The 18,825-nt window shown below is 35.2% G+C and overlaps 1 protein-coding gene across 1 annotated transcript in view; it reads left to right on the top strand.

The window, feature by feature from the left end:
• CGNL1 (cingulin like 1) overlaps positions 1-18,825 on the top strand; it is a gene marked incomplete in the record, with an annotated part of 71,191 nt that overhangs the window by 21,426 nt on the left and 30,940 nt on the right. Inside the window, 6 exon segments of the mRNA XM_072402328.1 lie at positions 2,889-2,983; positions 3,833-3,926; positions 6,719-6,820; positions 8,073-8,221; positions 9,361-9,499; positions 10,556-10,768. Of these exon segments, the coding sequence (XP_072258429.1) occupies positions 2,889-2,983; positions 3,833-3,926; positions 6,719-6,820; positions 8,073-8,221; positions 9,361-9,499; positions 10,556-10,768 (792 nt within the window).

The following is an 18,825-nucleotide window of genomic DNA, read 5'->3' as shown; positions in this document are numbered from 1 at the left end:
CTTGATTGTATATGCATGTACATCAACTTTAAATACATGTATGATACCTTTGTGTACAGTCTCTAATGCTCTCCGCAAGCTCCCTGAGGAAGCCATGAGGCCAAGTGTGTCGGGATACAGAATGCTCTCTTCTTTGTATATACTTTAAAATTCTTAAATTTAGGGATCCTAAATTCTTAATTTAATTCTTAAAATTAGGGATCCTCTGTATAGTGAATAGGTCGCAATTCTCATGTAGTTGTGAATAGGATCGACCGATAACCTCCTCATTCTGTCTCATTTACATATTATTGCCCCTGAAAATATACAAATATACAAAGCCCCTGAAAATGGTATTGTCACCAAAACCATATCAGTAAGTTCTATGGAGACAGAACGGATTTATTAAATTACTCAATAAATCAAAGTTAAAGAATCAGTTGGTAACCACATTGATAAGCTACTTATAGGGGTTACGTTGTATTTGAGCTCATTATCATCCCAATATTTCCATCAACAATTATTAATTTACACATTCGATTCAGAAATACATTTTCATCAGTTTAGAGTGTACTTGTTAGCTGCAGAGGAAAACATTTGTACCAAGTTGGTACACAAATCATTTATCCTGTCTAGATAGTTACATAGTAGGTCAGGTTGAGAAAAGTCCATCAAGTTCAACCACTAGGGAAATAAGGATATTCCAGATATAAAACCCTATAAGACATAGTTGGTCCAGAGGAAGGCAAAAAACCCCTGGTACAATTTGCTTCAACAGGGGAAAAAAATTGGGAAATTTTTTTTATTAGGTGAAGTTAAAAAAGACCCCTTCTCAGGAGTAGAAACTGACTGGCCAAAAAAAGGGGACAGCAAGTCTTTGCCCCGCTTCAGCCCATACCAGGCCTCCTGGAATATGGCTGCCCAATAAAAGGAGGAAGACTGCAGTATAGGCGGTGGCATTAAAAGATTTATTCGATCTTAGCATAATAGCTAATGGGCTACATTTATCCTTGCATGGGTTTAAAAATATTTTAACCTTGAATTAAGGAAAAATCTGCTTTTTTTTAATTCCTTTTGTGGAATATATTCCTACAAGGTCATCTTGGTCTCCCCAACTTTTGTGACAATTCTATGTTCAGGGAATTTGTAATGAACCTAAAGAATCAGTGGGTAGTCGAAAAACAGGCTTTCCTAAAAATGTTTTTTTTGATTTGCAGAAAAACAACTTGCTTTTTTTGGGTTGGGACAAATCTTTGTCAGAATGCATTTTGTATGGTTATTTTATTTTGAGCTTTTTTCCTCGAAAGTGATCTTTCCCTGGTGTTTTGTGCATCTTTACAAATAGTTTGTAGCATTCTAACCTGTATCACTGTAGTGTTGTAACATGTGACAAAATTCATCTGTGATTACTAATCCCCACTCCACCCTTCTTACTATCAGTTCAATACATATGTACACATGGGTGGAAAATGACTGCAGTCTAAAGGCACTTCCTGACTATGGAAAATACCCTTCTCCACCCATTTCAATGAATTCAGACAGATCCCGATATTCCTGCAGCTATGGAATGAGTTAAATGTATCTTTTATTACTTGGCTCTCGATATGTAACTGCAAAGATAAAGCTATAAGAGAAAGACTGATTCCTTTCCCGTGGAGAAGCCAGGAGGGCTATGCTAATGGAAGTGGTGCATAATGGAGGATAATCCACAGGGTTCTATGTATATCTGCAGTTAAACTATCTAATGAAAGTCAGTCTTCTCTCTGCAAAAAAAAGCATTGATTGATTTTGTAATCAGTGCAATGTGTAAAAGCAGGGACTGATTTCATGAAATAATCTATAGTAGACTTCTTTTTTTTACTAGGGAAAGATAAAATATTAGGTTTTGAATGAGAAAATATATTCCTTGACCAATATACTTGTTGTTAAAAGTTAAAGTACAACTTTACCATTGGTGAAGTTCCCTTTTACTACAGCCTTATACCACACTGAATTAGGGTGTTTTATTTACCTACAGTCCTGAATATACCTCCAACATGGACATGGCTGGCTTTTTTTTCACCCAGTCCATGTGCTCTGCGGTTCCTTGCAATCATATAGGCATGTCATTTACAAAGCATGCACTGGAGGAATCCAGATGCACAGCTACCCATAGGAATGAAAAGGTCTGCTAGGCACCTGCTCAAGGGGGGCCAGCTGGGTCCGTGTCATAGGCAACATTGCTGGATTACTGTTGAAGGCACATCAAGTGACCTTGTTGTTCAATATCTTAAATTCAGTCCAGGGTCAATGGTAACTTTAAAACCCTAAAAGAGCTCCAAACTTTGAATAACTTTGGGTAAAGTTTAAATGTAAAACTATAACCCACCAAAGCTAATCATTGGCTATGGATGAACACCACGGACATCGATACCTACCGAAAAGTTATGGGACATTAGGTTTGTTTCTGGCTTAGTTTCATATATTACAGTTCCACTTTTACAGCTGCTGCAATGTGTCAATCCTTTCCTGCTTCATTGTTCTCAGTGTAAATAGAAAAAAGCCTCTTGCACTGCCAACATTAAGTGGTTCAACTTGGGAACTCAAGCTAAGTGATCTCTTTACTGGAGTACATAAGAAGTATAAGAAGCCAGTAGCCGATTTAAATAATTACCAGCTACTTAAAACCATAATATTTAGTTTGGCTAACACTTTAAAGCAGGGGCCCACAATTCCCGTTCTCAAGGGCTAGGATCCACACATATTTTTAGTATTCCTCTAATAGACAGCTGCACATGAAGTGAAGAATGGTTTACAATGATTCTGAAATGTTCCAGTCTGTATTTTACTTTGCTTCTTTATAGTGTTTTGTTCTGTGTTTGTTTAATAACCTTGTAATAACTATGTTTGTGGGTGTTTTTTAATTTTAGGTGACACCAGACCTCTTGAAGGGCCAGCAACAACTAGCACAGCAAACCAATGAAGAAACTGCAAAGCAGATACTCTTTAATTACTTGAAAGAAGGGTTCGTAATTTAGCTGTGTGTAATATGTTTATGGTAAAATCTATCTAGAATTACAGATGAAAGAAATTTTTAAAGCTAAACTTTGATGTGGTCCCCATAGAACCCCTCTTTGTAGTGCCACAGTGCATCATAGCTTTATGTGCTAGTAGCTTGTATGTGCAAAACCCTTGACAATAGCCCTATGTATAGTGGGATATTGAAATATATGTTTATATGTCCTGAGACCAGTATGGATAGAGGATTAGATTTGTAGTGGTTATTAAATTTTTAGTCCTAAAGGGCTCCTAAAGGACTATATGCCTACCCTGGATAATAGTAAAGAACAAATGAGATGTAAAGAACGAATGGCAAACGAGAAATATTGTAATATATATTCATTTTTATAACAATACAGCAGAGTCTCTTCATATCACCCACAATAGACGACTTGTGGTGTATGAGGGACATAAAAATTAAGGTTTTAGGCCCAAAATTGCGCTATACAGAGATCGTCTAGCATTATAGAAGTGCATACAACCATATACTGGACTTGTATTTGAGATTTTGTACGTATAGATCGTTGTTCCAGAAGCGTTTCGCCCTAAACGGCTTCCTCAGGGGTAGCGATGTATCAATGACATATCAATGTTATAGCAGAAGTATCAATGTTAAAGCAGAAGTACATATAGCCTGAGTTTGCAAACAGATATATAAATATGTAAAAGTTATAAAAAAAAAAATGAATTTCTTGCACCCTTTAATATCGGCTGAACAGTTCCAAAATATTTAATGCCTTACTAAACCTTCATACTTGGCAAATATTACATTTTTAAAATCAGAATATGTTAAAATAAAATTTTTGTATTTTAGAAGTCATGATAATGACGATGCAACCAAAAGAAAAGTCAACTTGGTTTTTGAAAAGATTCAGACTTTAAAATCCCGTGCATCCAGCAATGTGCAGGTAATTCTCATACTCTCTTTTCTTTAAATGATGTTTACAATTTGCACGCGTGAAGATAAGAACCTGTTCATATTATTGGTTTTCTTCCCTTAATGACTTTTTTATTGCTTTGAGATTTCCTTTTGTTGTAGCATTGCAGTTGTTCCGGTGCTTTACTTTTATAGCACAAGATCAATATTAACACTGTTTAACTCTGACAGAGTGGCTTTTTGCTTTTATTAAATGTTAACAAAAAAAAGGGAATTCATTACACTTTCCAACCCACTGCTTGGGATTATTTCATTCTTTGACAGCAGAGTGGTGGTTTTTATTGCGTGTCTTATTTGGAAATTCATTAACAAATTTTGTGTCTTGAAACAATATAAATTTTACACCATGACTCAACAACAGGATTCCTAATCAACTGTGCACTGAATTAAATTATAGTAAATCTGAGTAGAACCTGTGACACCTTAAATAACCTTAGTATGGAAACATGATTTTTTTTTATAATAATCTAGGTCTCATGACTACTTTCTTTTGCAGATTAAGTAAAGATATTTTTGGAACATGCAGGCAAACGCATGTGCCAGGCACCGAATGATTATTGCTTGGCTTTACTATGTATTCATCCACAATAAGAGAGCTCTGTTATTACACCTCATGTGTAGCGTGTTTTTATGCTTTATTTGTGTTACAGTAGTACAATCATTGTAATTATTTTTCATAGTAACTTTCTTATAAAACTGTAATATAAGCAGCATCTCCCTTATATTATTAATATTAAAAATAATAATATTAGGAAAAACATAACAAAAGATTGTGTATAAATATAAATACAAAAGTCCAAAGTATGCATATTAAAGTCCACAAAAGTGTGTGTATGTATGTATGTGTTATATATATAATTTTTTTTTTGGGGGGGATTTTTGCCAACACTGAATGACACTGTAGATCCAGCTAATTGAATCTTTGTTTTTCCACCTCTAAGGTCAGATATTGAGCAAAAGGTGTAGACCCCTAAATCATAAAAGGTCAAGGTTTCTTTGATTGAGCATTTTTTGGCGAGTGTACATTCTTACGAGTGGTGGTTCCAAACTGTTGATTTGATTTTTGGATACAGAGTGCATTTCCTAGCTGGCACAAATTTGAATGAATGAACACTAGTGGAAATGTGATATGTGGACTTGGAATGTATGTATTTCTATGTGTACATCCTCTTCTGGTATGTTATATTGATTTATTTGTATATTGTAATTTTGTGCATTTCCTATAAAAAGCTGAGGTTGCTGTTTATATTACACAGTTAAAAAATCCATTTTTATATTGGTTAAACAGCAGCTTTACATTGCGATGTAACTTTTTGATGTTTATTGGTGTTTAAATAGAGAAAAATAGTAGAAGAGCAGAGTTGGAATAATTATTTTTATTCTCAACCGTGACACAATACAAATGTTATGACCACATTTATGAATGTTCTGCTTACTAGTAATTAAAATCAAAAGGTACTTACTATCTATCAGCACTATAGAAAGCAAAGACATACATAGGTGATGAAAATAAATTATACACAAATATGCAGACCTATCCTAAAATACACTACTATAAATACAAAAGATGGGGAAGATTTGGAGCTATCCATTGTCATTATGGGCCTGATTTATTAAATCTCTTCAAGGCTAGAGAGGATATACATTCATCAGTGAAGCTGGGAGATCCAGCAAACCTGGAATGGATTTCTTAAGTCATTTGCTCTTTGCTAGCAAATGTTTGAATGCTTGACCAGATCCATTCCAGGTTTGCTGGATCACCCAGCTTTAAATCATGGAATTCTGTGTAATGGAGAGATGTAGTTCATCAAGTCATCAAGAATGTTTGGGTGCCTTTTAGGACATAAACATTAGAATAATGCCTGTTGGCATGTGGAAGGGGGCCAGCATAAAAAAAACTGCTGTAGGCATTTTGGCATATTGATGATCTTGGAGGAATGTTCATAATTTGAGAAAATGTTCTAGTTGGTTAATAACTGTAGGTAGAATGAACTTTTAAGTTATAACCTGTGGGAGTACTTTTTTTTAAGTTGTGAGAAGAGAAATATGTAAGTTTGAGAGAGATTGCATAGAAATGGCTACAGAAGATATGCCTGTACTTTTCTGAATATTTTGATATGAAAGTTCCAATTGTTTGTGAATAATGAAGTAACCTATAGCAATTTATTGATAGAGATGAGCTCTGCAAACTGATTTACAGTTTCTATGGTTTAGTATATTTACAAAAGATTACCACTTTGAGCAGGAAGAAAAATATTCTGAGTTGAGAAATATGACCGAACTCAGAAATTCCAAGTTGGAAAAAAAAAAGGTCCACAAAAATTATATTTGGTTAAAGATTACTTGAAATCATTTCTTTAACCAATTTTAGGTACATTGGATAGCATGTGGACAGCCTGAGTCACTTCTTCTGTTTTATTCATTCACCTCTAATTGTGCTGAGAAAATAGGCAAATTTTGCAGTGGAAACAATTGATATATCTGCACTTATTGCCTGTGTATACCTGGAAATTTTTTTCCCCACTGGTGTGCAAATATTCACTTTTTTTCTCAAATGGTAACTAAGAGTGACATACAACAGTACCAATAAATGGTAGCCTATCATTGCATTTGTTTAGTCTAGTTATTACATTACAAAATTGAAAATATATGTTCTAGTTGAAAATATTGTTTACCTCTTGAGATTTTTTCTAAAGGTTCTATTGCTTATCTAGTTATGTTGTATGAAGGTAAATTCATCTGTTCTTTTTGTCCCCTTTCTAGAGTCCAGATCCTACAGCAGAAATCAAAGCTTTGACCGACCAGAAAAGTGAACTAGAAAAAAAGCTTGTTGCTCTCCAGAAACAGCTTGATGAACAAACAAAGGTGCGGGATACATTTTCCCATCACTTGCCATATTACTGTGCTTTATTTGGTACACTAAGTGAAGATATCCATTTCATGAAAGAACTGATTATTGGTGCACCAAATATCTATTGCTTGTGCCCTTTTGTTTCTCTGTTTGTTTGATTTAGTCTATATACACATGCATTGAAACCTGTATGTATCAAAGGCTTTATACATTTGGATTTAGACCTAGCAACTAGGGTGAATTTATTTCCTTACATGAAACCAGAAAAATTATGTGGGATTTTTTTTTTTTATAACGGTCTTTATTTCAATTTTCAACAAGTGTAGAAAACAAAACAAAAACAAATGCATAGTATAACAAAAGGTAAATGTGGTATTTTTCTGATTGTATAATATTAATAAATGTATAGACTGGTCCAAGGCTGAACATGATATTATGATTTACAATAAACATGGCCCTGTAAACACGTGTAGGCTTTATTTCAGGCCAGATAATCACAACTCCTATGTAAAGATTATTGGACAGTTTCTGGATTTTAAATTACTAATCGCTTCCCTTTACAGCCTCATGCAATATTACTATAAAAGAAATAAATAATGGACAGGTAGTGTTAGTAGATATAGTTGACTTCAAGAATATCTGTAGATATCTATTGAGTAGGTACATGTTAAAAACCTTGTAGTGTCTGGCCGTTGAAAAAATAAAGCAGATGCAGTGAAAACTGATGTCATAGTGTTAAGACTTATTAGATACTTACATGCTATAAAAGTTGTGCATTGGGCATTTTTGGCCCATACGCACACTGCACAACTTAAAGCTTATTTTGTGGGTATGAGAACTGTCCAATACCAGCACAGTAATTGTTTAGGTTCCTTTAAACTATACATTTTTAAGACTTTGGATTCTTGATCGCCATGGTTTTTCAAGTTTGGAAATCACTAAAACTAGAGGGTCTTCGTGACAACAAACTAGCATTTTCAAAAGGTCAACAGTAACAGCTCACATATTTTGCTCATACCAAGTTTTTTTTTTTTTTAAACATTAAGTAGGTAGTAAAGTGAAACCTAGTTAATAACAAGGACTATAAAGAATTTTATTGATAGAAGAACATGTTTTCACTAGAATAAACCGGGTATGCAGATAGAGAGCCTAAAGCAATATTTGATTGCCCTATTGTGTTACGGTTTGTGCACCTTTTATTAAATATATTTATATTGCATGTTTGTGTCTGAGCTTTACTAAAAACTTTTCATGCCATGAACCTAGAATCAAGAAAGCAACAAAGAACAGAACAATAAAACAAAGGCAAGCATAAAAGACATCCAGGAACAACTTGAATGTAGCATGGAGGAAAACTTGGTTCTTCGTGGGAAACTGAATGAGAGTGAGAAAGAATTAAGAAAACACCTAGAAGAGTAAGTTTAGGTTAACATGACAACATTTTTGTATGATATGTCTGGTTTTCCCAGGGTTTTATATAACGTTTTAACCAAACCACCAATTGACAAATGTCCTGGGAAGCTCAGTGCCATAAAAGATTATTATAATTTTACTTGATTTATATAGCGCCAACATTAAGCACTGTACATTAAATAGGGGTTGCAAATGACAGACGGTGACATAGAAGTAGGAGAGGACCCTGCCCCAAAGAGCTTACAATCTAAATGATTAAGTAACTATTCCTTAACGTAAAGATAAAGATATTTCATAAAGTTAACATTTCACATTTTTATTAAACTGCATAGGTATAAAGTGTTATATGTGAAGCTTATAACAGTGATTTGTTCAAAAGTCTGCTTTTATTAGATATTCTTCAATGCTAATGCTTACTAACCTTAGGGCAAGGGTTTTGTACCATCAACTGCATTCATTTTAAACACTTATAACATTATCCCTTTCTGTAGCTTATGCTAAGCATTTACAATTTACAAATACCTCACTAGCTGAATTTTCTTCTCCTGTATATGACATAAGCTATTTTTAAAAACACTACAGATTTGATTCTTGATGAAATTTGCAAGGATCTCAAGAAACAATGGATAGTTTAATTGTGTGACTGCATTTAAACAATAGCATTATTTTGAACATAAAGTAAAATTAGTTTTTTAGTATCTGGGGAAAACAATCTTCTAACTTTTTCATAACCACATGGGTCAAGCTCAATATATTACAGAAGCCTATATGAAGCCATGGAAAAAGAAACACCTACTAAGAAACTAATCAACGATTGCAATTAGTTCTGTGACCTAAATGAGCAGGTTTGCAAAACTAAACCTAATCCTTAACAATATTGCAGTCCTGACATGTTAAGTAGCACTTCAGGTTTTTGTTCCTCCCTAAAATGGGCATCTTGTTTGAGGTCTGGTGTCCTGGAATATGGTTGAGAAACTTCTTTTCCAGAGATTTTCTAAGACAATATATTTTTTCCTCTATTCCTGCTTTTTTATATACAGACTTGACAGTCTGTTTTCTTTGGGACTTTTATCTAATTTAGTTGTGGTAGCATCTTTTTTTTTTTTTTTAATTTGTGTTGCATTTGTTCCGATTTTGACAGATTATTTGAGCTGAAGATGGAACAGGAGCAATATCAGACTGAAATTAGAGACTTGCAGGAACAGCTGTCAGAAATGCATGATGAATTAGACAATGCAAAGCACTCTGTTGATGATGGAGAGAGGGAAGCTTTGATAGAGGTAGGTGATACAGAATGCATAGATCACATAAATGCTGCTCCTTTGTTAATGCTGCTGCTATTTGTTACATATATATATTTTAACTTATTTGTGAATTTACACACTCTAGATCATGAAAAGTCTATTGTGGTGGAAAAAGAAACCACAGGGACTGTCATACATGTCTGTTCTTTATAACTGCACACAAACTATACATTTGATGAGTGTTTAAATACTCCTGGAAATCTGATAAATGGACAAATTAAATACTTATGTTTACTGTTTTAATTCAGTGAAGTGTGCCGCTAGTTTTGTGGTTGCCAGATTTAAAATAAAGGTGTAAAACGTCTAGCAATTCAGCTGTCATTTGTCATCTGTGTCTCCAGCCTGCTCACTGTACCATGAATGCAAGATGAATGCAGTGATCTTCCTAACTGTGCTGTCTGGTAGTAATACGTATATCACAAGAATGGCAAACTTTTACGACTTCTCTTAGGTAGCACTGTGCATTAGCTAGCTACTTGTATGGAGTTTAATTTTCAATTTTTGATCTTGGCGGCATTTTTGTTCCAATATTTTTAATAACTTTTAATGACTTTTTTGGCAAAAAGTCCAATATAATATCCCTAAAAAAGCTATCCCTAATAATGATCCCTAATAAAAAACCTCAGTTTTCCATGGCCTTTTCAAACTGATTTGAATAGGGGGGTGCCTAAATTTGATTAGTATCCTAATGCAGATGTCTGAAAACAATAGGAAATTAAATCACAGTAGCAGCAAATTACTATTCTGGGGGTATTCTTTGCACAAACGGTGCACTGAAAAAATAATACAACCCCTCCAACCCCAAAGTGTTGCAACCCCATAGCAGCTTTTCCTTTAGGTTGTTACCTAAGTTACAATGTGTTATAAAAGGTGTAGTATAGTGTCCAACCAAAAAGTCTGGAAAATCTTATTTTTTTTTCTATTTGATGTAAACATGCCAGATGGTGACTATTATGACAACAATCTTTTTTAGATGCTTGTTATCACAGGTTAATGTTTAGTAAATTTATTCCATATTCTTACATTTCTCAGGAACTCATGCACATGAAACAAGGAGTTCAAGAATTGCTAATGGCAAAAGAAGAACAAGAAGACTTGTTAAGAAAGCGAGAACGGGAGCTTACTGCTTTAAAGGGAGCACTGAAAGAAGAAGTGTCAACTCATGATCAGGAAATTGATAAACTGAAAGAGCAATATGAAAAAGAACTGAGGAAACTGCGAGAGAGTCTGCAAGAGACAATGCAGGTAAATGATCTAGTAACTCATCGTACTCTACAGTGTAAATTGACTTATGTCTATAGTGATATCATCAAAATCACCAGTGGACACATTATTTTTAATGTAGCATAAGAGAGGCTTTTTGGAGTGTAAAAAAATACATATCTTTGACTTGGAATTCTTTAAAGCTGCCACTAAATAGCTCTTAAACAAATTTACACAAGTGCAATAATTGTCAATGAAAAGGATCTTTCACGATCCTTTCCAACGGCAAAAGACTGCACTATGCTTAAACGAGTGCTGTACATACAGCGCCGTTCTGCTCTATGCATAGGGGGAGAATGATGGAGCGGCCCCCCGCTGCACTCTCTCTTTTACTGTCGTTATGATCGTTCTTCCGTGGATCGGCCAGGACGGTCGTTCAGACGACGAGCACGCCACATTTCTGTCCGATATCAGCCCTGAGGCGATTATCAGAAGAGAATCATCTGACGTGTGTACGTAGCCTTACATACTGTGTTGCCTTGCTATCAAAAAGTATTTAACAAAAAAATCACCTCCAATAGCTGTTTGCATACTAATTAGTTAAGATGGCTATAAATTATGCAATGTTCAACCAGCTTTCTAATTGATAAGCAGAACGACCAATATACCTCTATCCCTCCCATGAAGAGTGGAACAGACTGCTGAAGAAGTATTAGTTAAATAATTTTGGTGATCAAAATATTGTTACTCTTGTATCTGTTTCACCTGAACAATTTATTTTTAAAGTCTACTTCTGTGATTTAACTGGAGTAGTTTCTTAATCTCTTGTGTTCACTCAGAAACTGCTGAGCTTTGACAGATAAGGACTATCTGCAAGTTCTTAGGATGAGAGACTGTGAATACTGGGATATAATAAATTTTGCATCCTACAGGCAATGTAGATTGAATAGACGAGAATAGACCTTGGCTGCCATAGTGTGGTAGAGACTTGTAGTAGAGTATTGTACCATGCTAGCTATAATTTATTGGAAATGGTTTGTAGTTTGATACCCTTTTTGGTTAAACTGGGCTTTTACAGATTGCAAGTTTTCATCTTACATCTCTCAAGGCATAACCTTTGCCATAATGCTGTGCATACTTGCCAATTCTGTCACAGACCTATGTACAGCTGCCCTGCAGTGATGACAAGTTAATGATCCTTAATTCCCACATCCTAGGAGGCTGCAATCTTTGCTGCCACCTCCATTGGTGGACTTCTGAGTGCATGGAGACCCTCTTTGGCCATTGTATGACTACTGCTGATGTGCAGGCGTTACGTTGTCATCGGTGGCTAGCTCAGTTTGCAGCAGCACCATATACTGAGCTGAGCTCTACACTGCCTATGCCTAAATGATTAAGAGACAAGTAGACTTGGCCTGAATGTAGATGGTTTCAGCCACTGAGGGTTAGAGCAATTTGCTATAAGAATGAGGTTAGCATCACCCCCACAAAAGATGGCACCTTCGATATATGGGGTGAGCAAAACACTTGTTTAAAAAATTGCAGTAAGGTTTTGTTAGAGCTGTAGTAAAAGACCATTGTATTCAGACAGTTTTCTATATGTTCCTTCATAGTTATGGGGGTAAAGATTTTCACAGACAAACAAATTGCTGGGGAAGTGGGTTTAATGTAAGAGGGGAATGTCTGCTCAATTTAATATATATGATTTTCAGAGGAGAATTTTTTTTTTAGTTGTGGCCATGATGGGTCAAAGAGGAGGAATCGGCACAATAAAATGTAAGCTTGTCAGTTCATTATGGATTATTTAAAGATTGACCAGTAGGCTGGTCTTGTAAAGGTGTGGAAATCATGTTGGCTCAGAGAACGAAGAAACCTTGGAACAAAAAGAGGTGGATATAGAATTAAGGAAATGGGAAAGAAGAAAAGGTAATTTTTACCTTACATAAAAGGGTTGACTACCTTTTTATGCCAGGTATAAATTTTAGTTTCAGTTTGCTGTAACCTAACACAAGGCCTTCACTTAAGTCTCAGGATCAGTGCTAACCCTATTGGGATGGTTCTAATGTGTTTGATAGATCAAGTGGAGATAATTGAACTAGTGATGTTGCTAGCACAGTTGAAGTTTTCCATTTTTTTCATCAAGTTCATGCAGCCCTGTGTTTGTTATAAACTTGAAAACATTTATAACAATTGCTTCTTCATTGTTCTTGCATTGGTAAGCATTGTGGAACTGCAGGAAAATGCATTCTAGCACTTAGTATGAAAAAGCCCTTGTATATTTTCAATCAAAAGTGGATCTTCTCCCTGTCCCAACGTAAAGATCCAAGAATTTAACCAATTTCCTGTAGTGACTTGACTGTTTGGTGTTAAAACAAATTGTTAATACCTGCATGTTAAGCATCTTGTCAATGGACTGTGATACTCTTAGTAGGTTCTATAGATTAGCAAATAGAACTGGTGTTACATCCAATATCGCCAAGAATACAAAACATGCAAGCAAACATTGTAAAAATATTTTTTCTGTCATCAACTGACATTCACAAACCTATTATTAAAATCATAATTTATTTAAATATTGAAACATACATGTACCAATATTATTTGCCATACATTATAGTCTCAAGTGTCTTTCTATCTTTCAACACGTTTCGCAAGATATGCTTCTTCAGGGAAGTGAAAAATGATGAGGCCAACTAGAACATACTGGAATCCTAATTTTTCTTCGTATTTTTTTCTATATACTGCATTTGAACTATGTTGAAGTAATCCTATAAAAGCTTTTTATCATTTTCCCTGTATTGTCAGTTGCTTTGCTGTACTGCGCCAGTGTAAACTGTAAGTACATCACATTTTTGCTGACTCCTCCATCCAAATATGAACAAATGACACATGCCTTCCTTTTTAATAGGTTGTAATTCTGACTGCTAGGCTTTAAGCCATGTTAGGAATGCTGTCCATCCAAATTTCAATAGCTTTTTCCGTTTGAATGTGTATATCTGTTGAAAGAAAAGAGGTTTTGTCATGTTGAAGACTTTTCAGTTAGCCTTGCTAGTTTCTCTTTGGTTTTTGTGACTTTAATCTAAATGTTGGATTTACATTTTCTAAAGAATGCAATGTTACTACAACAACGTGTAATGAGCTAATCTCCTCAGCCTTGCTCTCAAGGTTTCTGATTTTGACCTGATAATTCCCAGGAATTAGGGTGCTTTGTAGACTTTCTGAGAAATAGACCCGTCGCTGATTACGTGTCTGAGAAAGGGGACTTTGATTGTATTTGGTCGGGCAATCTGACCCTCTCTGTGGGCTCATTGTGCTAACTAAGGAATTATTGGAGACTCTGTTGGACGCTAATTAAATTTTAGAACTTTAAACTGTTTACACTTTTCTAAAGATGTTTGTAAATATTTGGGTTGAATCAATTTCATGCAAGTATTGCAGTTTATAAGCGTTGGTGTTTTCAGGGAATTGTTTCTGTAGATTTTAAATATTTGTGTAAATTGGGGCAGCCAATTTTCCTCATCAATTATGCAAACTCTGATTTCTGCTTATGAAGCATTTGCAGTGGTTATGCTACTTTTCTGCTCTCTATAGGGTTGTCCTTCATTTATCAATTAGATGTTTGACTTTGAAAAGTTGTATGTTGTATATCTATTACTTTGCTTGTTGAATAGTTGTGTGAACATAAGCTATTTTTCTAAATGCTAAAGGTAGTTTTTAAAGTAACCTTCTGCTAAGCAAACCTGTTTTTCTGCATTTGTTAATGTGGTAAATCAAACATTTGCCACAAAAGACCCAGGCTGAAGACTGTTGGGGTGCAGAATTGATTTCTTGCTTGTTGAATATTGCCTTCTGTGAGGAGACATTAAAACATTAAAAACAAAAAAAAAGGCAAAAAAAACCCTGGTACAATTTGCTTCAACAGGGGAAAAAAATTCCTTCCTGATTCCATGAGGCAATCATATGTTCCCTGGATCAACAGTCACTTTGTAATGCACATGTATAGCGGGCATTGATGCGGAAGGTTCCAGAATCAGGGGCATCTTTTGTATAAATCACTGCTTTATTTGTTTGTTGGTGGGAAAGGGCAAATGTTGCACGCAACACAGACACTAGAGAAGACTTGGCAGCTGGTAATAAAAATCTTGCATTGTTGCTGGCTCAAAAAGGGTAACAGTTAGTGTAGAAATATAGATTATGTCAGTTCTAACCTGATTCTGAAAGTGCAAGCAGCCATACTGAAATTGTTTTTCTGGCATCGCTGGATATTGCAATAACTATACAGCTACAAATACACAACTGAGTTTAGATTAGAGTTCTGCATGCTTGTTCTGGGTTAGTGACTTGATCAGTGTTTTAGAAATTACTTATAGGTAGAGATTTAACAGAATTGACTTTGCATGTCTCTTTTGTTAAGATAAAAAAAGTAATTGTGTGTGTACATGTGGCAATTGTGCACTTAAGTGTGCTCACTTGCATTTGCTGGATGCCTGAGTGCATCAAGGAACAATGTCACTCCTACAAAGGGCAATGTCATTGGGCAGCACAGTGACTCAGAGTTTAGCACTTTGCTAGGTTCCAGGTTTAAATGTCCGCCAGGATGCTATCTACATTGGTTTTGCATGTTCTCTCTGTGTTTGCATTGGGTTTACCTCCTGCATTTTTTTTTATATAATTTTTATTTATTTATATATAGAAAACATTACAACAAAACATAGCATACGATAAATAAAGGTTACAAAATTGACATTACGGTGCAAGTTGGTAAATAGCAGACGTTACATCAGCTGCAATATTTTACTGAAGGTATGCTATTAGCAAACAAAAATCAATTTAAACGCAAGCCAAAACCCATTGCCCAAAAACATACATAAAAGGGTGGCTTCACATTTAACATCCATGAATCATAGCTGATTTATTATTAACCTGCCATAAAAGTAACAGATATATTTATATTAGGACAGACCATGTGGAGTATTCAAATCTATCATATACATGCATTTTTTCATGAACACGGAGTACCTTCTCTCTAAACTAATGCCATATTTAAAAAAAAAAAAAGAAAAAAAAAAGGGGATTTGTTTATCTTCCGGCCTTTCTTCAAATTTTTCTTTATCAAAAACTGTTTTCAACATTGTGATTACTCCTTGCAAAGTAGGTGCTACCAAGTTATTCCATTTTGTAAGGATGACCCTCCTGGCTGCTAATAAACATATGGTAATCCAACCCTAATGTTTTATACATACAAAGGATAGGACTACCTGTTCCAAATCTCTCCCGCATTTTCAAAACATACAGTTCGGTTAATTAGATATCCCCCTCAAAATTACCTTAGACTGTGTTAATGACATATGACTATGGTAGGGACATTAGATTGTGAGCCTCTTTGAGGTAAAGCTAGTGACATGATTATAGACTTAGTAAAACCATGTGTAATATGTTGGTGCTCTATACATACAAGTTAATTATAATAATAATAATAATAATAATAATAATAGTAATAATAATAATCTTTTAAGCAATCTGTAAGAGAGACATTTTTCACTTTGGGCGTCAAGATAACAGGATGCATTTTACATTGGTGGTCAGGGGTGCGAGTGTCACTTATTCTTCTTACTGACCACCAATATAAGATTCTTCCTCCTACTGACTACCAATGTAATAGAGCCCTTCTCAAACTGACCCTTAGTTTGGGGTGGGGGGAGTCTCCGCTATCAAGTGCCTGGTAAAATGCCTTTTTTTTTTTTTTTTTTTATTCAAGCAAAGATCTGAGAAGGAAGATTCATCCAACGTCAAATACTGAAATTTCATACAACGCATTACATTATAGCAGCACTGTAAAATCTAGTCAAAGGTGGCTTGAACAAAAAAAAAAATAGAAAATAAATTCTTCTTTGAGGGAAAGTCTGGCTCCTCTCACCATACAGACGCTTGTCCTTTGCAAACAAAAAGCAGTCACCAGCCGAGTTCTTACTAATTAGTAACGTTTCAGTGTTATTTCGGAGTAAAGAAGAATGGGCTCATTAAATATCTTCATGCCATTTACATTGCTTGCCTCTGAAACAACAGACAGTCATGTGGCTGCCGATTCTTCATTCTCCTCATATAGAAAGAATAGAAGAAGCTGAAATACCGGTCATCTGAAATTGCAGGGGGTGAGAAGGAAAATAACGCTGATTCTGCTTCGGTGTTGGAATTGGTGAATAACTTCTTTGACCTATTCATTAGCATGTTTTACACAAGTTATTTTATCTTTCTGCTCGGTGAAGATGAACAATGATTTATTGACTCCCCATAGGAAAGTACTGGCCTCTGATATACTTTACAGACACAACGGGGGTTTTCACAGTAGACAAGCTTTTGTAAAAACTTTGATTCTTGTCAATATGGTTGTCATGCTGCGTTAACGATTAATAAAGGGACAATTTTTCAGAGATGGTTCTCACCGCACAAATATGCATTTATGTCTGATAAGTGGAAAAATAGTATAAATAAAGAAAACAATGATGGCTATACATAGGGGGGCAATTATAGTGTTGGGTGCAGCCATATAAATACAGAAATTATGTTGTATGGGAACTTTGTTTAAACTTGTCACAGCTTACCTCTCTGATGATAAGTCTTGACTAGTAATGGATAATTCCTCTTCTATTCAGAATCAACCAACTACAATGAATAAATAAAAGGTGACCTTATGCCTAGTGGATTGCATTCTAGGTTTTATATCGGGTTGTCAAGCTTTCTGTGCCTTGACAACAATAGGTGCAGGAAAGACGGGGTGATCTCTAGTTGGTATTGGATTATTAAAGGCCACCATAGGTTAAGTAAGTCTTTGAAAACCTGTTTCTGATGTGTACGCTGTGCAATGCAATGGTCTGCTGTTCCTGTACAGTTCAATTGAAAATAGCTCTTTAAAACTTTGGCATTTACTTTCTTTTTTTTTTTTTTTTTATTGGTACAAGTTGATTTTAGAGATGACTCCAAAGTCATCAGTGTATACTGTGTTTGAAATTACCCATACATAGTAAATATATAGTTCTGTAGTTGCCACATATTGCTCAAGGTGTAGGCTTATTTGCTCTTTTTTGGGGTAAAAACCAAATATTAAAAATATTTAGTTGTTTCTTTATTGTAAGGGCAAAAATGAAATAACAGAAATCCGGTGAGCTGATTTCTTCCTATTGCAGTGAACTGACCACACTGAGCCTGATTTATGAAAGCCCCTGAAGACTGGAGAATATAGGGGTATCATGAGAGAACCTGGATAATCAAGCAAACCTGTAATGGATTTCCTATACATAATTTGCTTTTAGTAGGCTGTTTTTTTTAGTCTTGGACCAGATCCATTTTAGGTTTTCTGGATCACCCAGGTTTACTCATGATAGTCTATATTCTGCATTTATGGAGAGCTTGTCCACTATGTCTATGCTGCGCAGAAATACCACTTTGTTATCTGTCCTAACCAGTTAATTTCTCTGGACCGAAGATCCCCCCTATGTTGTGTTGATGAAGAGGACAAAAGTGTTCTGATTGTAAAATTTTGAGCAAGCTGCCTAGGGTAGGAAGGAATAACAGAATAAAGGCTGGGGAAAAAACAAACTCATGCAGCAACCAGTTCTAGTAAGCTGCAATATTACTTTTTGTTTCTGGGTTTAAACATCAGCAATGTACCCAGTGCCTGTCTGGTTCATTAATGTAATAAAATAAACATTGCTTTTTTTCTCGGTCAAGACTGTGGTTTTTTTTTTACACAAATGTAAAATACGCTTTGGGTATTTGTATTATTGCATATGGCGTGAAAGATTACACAAGCATTGCCAATGTTTGCACATATTTCTGTATGGTGTTCATTCCAGTGACAGTTTTTTTAAAACTCTTTTAGGGATTAGTGCCCTGACTGGTTTACATTGCTGACATACTTTTCAGGCTCTGGGTATGCTTGACATGTTTGACCACACATGTTTGTTTATACCTTTGGTTAGTAAAACTATTGGTATTTGTCTGGTTCTAAGTAATTGGTGTTGCTGTAGTCCTGATTGATTATCATATTAAAGTGAGCCACTTAAAGGTGAATGGAATTCATTATTAGTCTGGGAGATCTC

This window comes from Pyxicephalus adspersus, chromosome 2 (assembly GCF_032062135.1).
Source record: "Pyxicephalus adspersus chromosome 2, UCB_Pads_2.0, whole genome shotgun sequence".
Taxonomy (NCBI): domain Eukaryota; kingdom Metazoa; phylum Chordata; class Amphibia; order Anura; family Pyxicephalidae; genus Pyxicephalus; species Pyxicephalus adspersus.
Note: the sequence above shows the minus strand (reverse complement) of the source record. Positions and strands in the feature narration are given on the sequence as shown.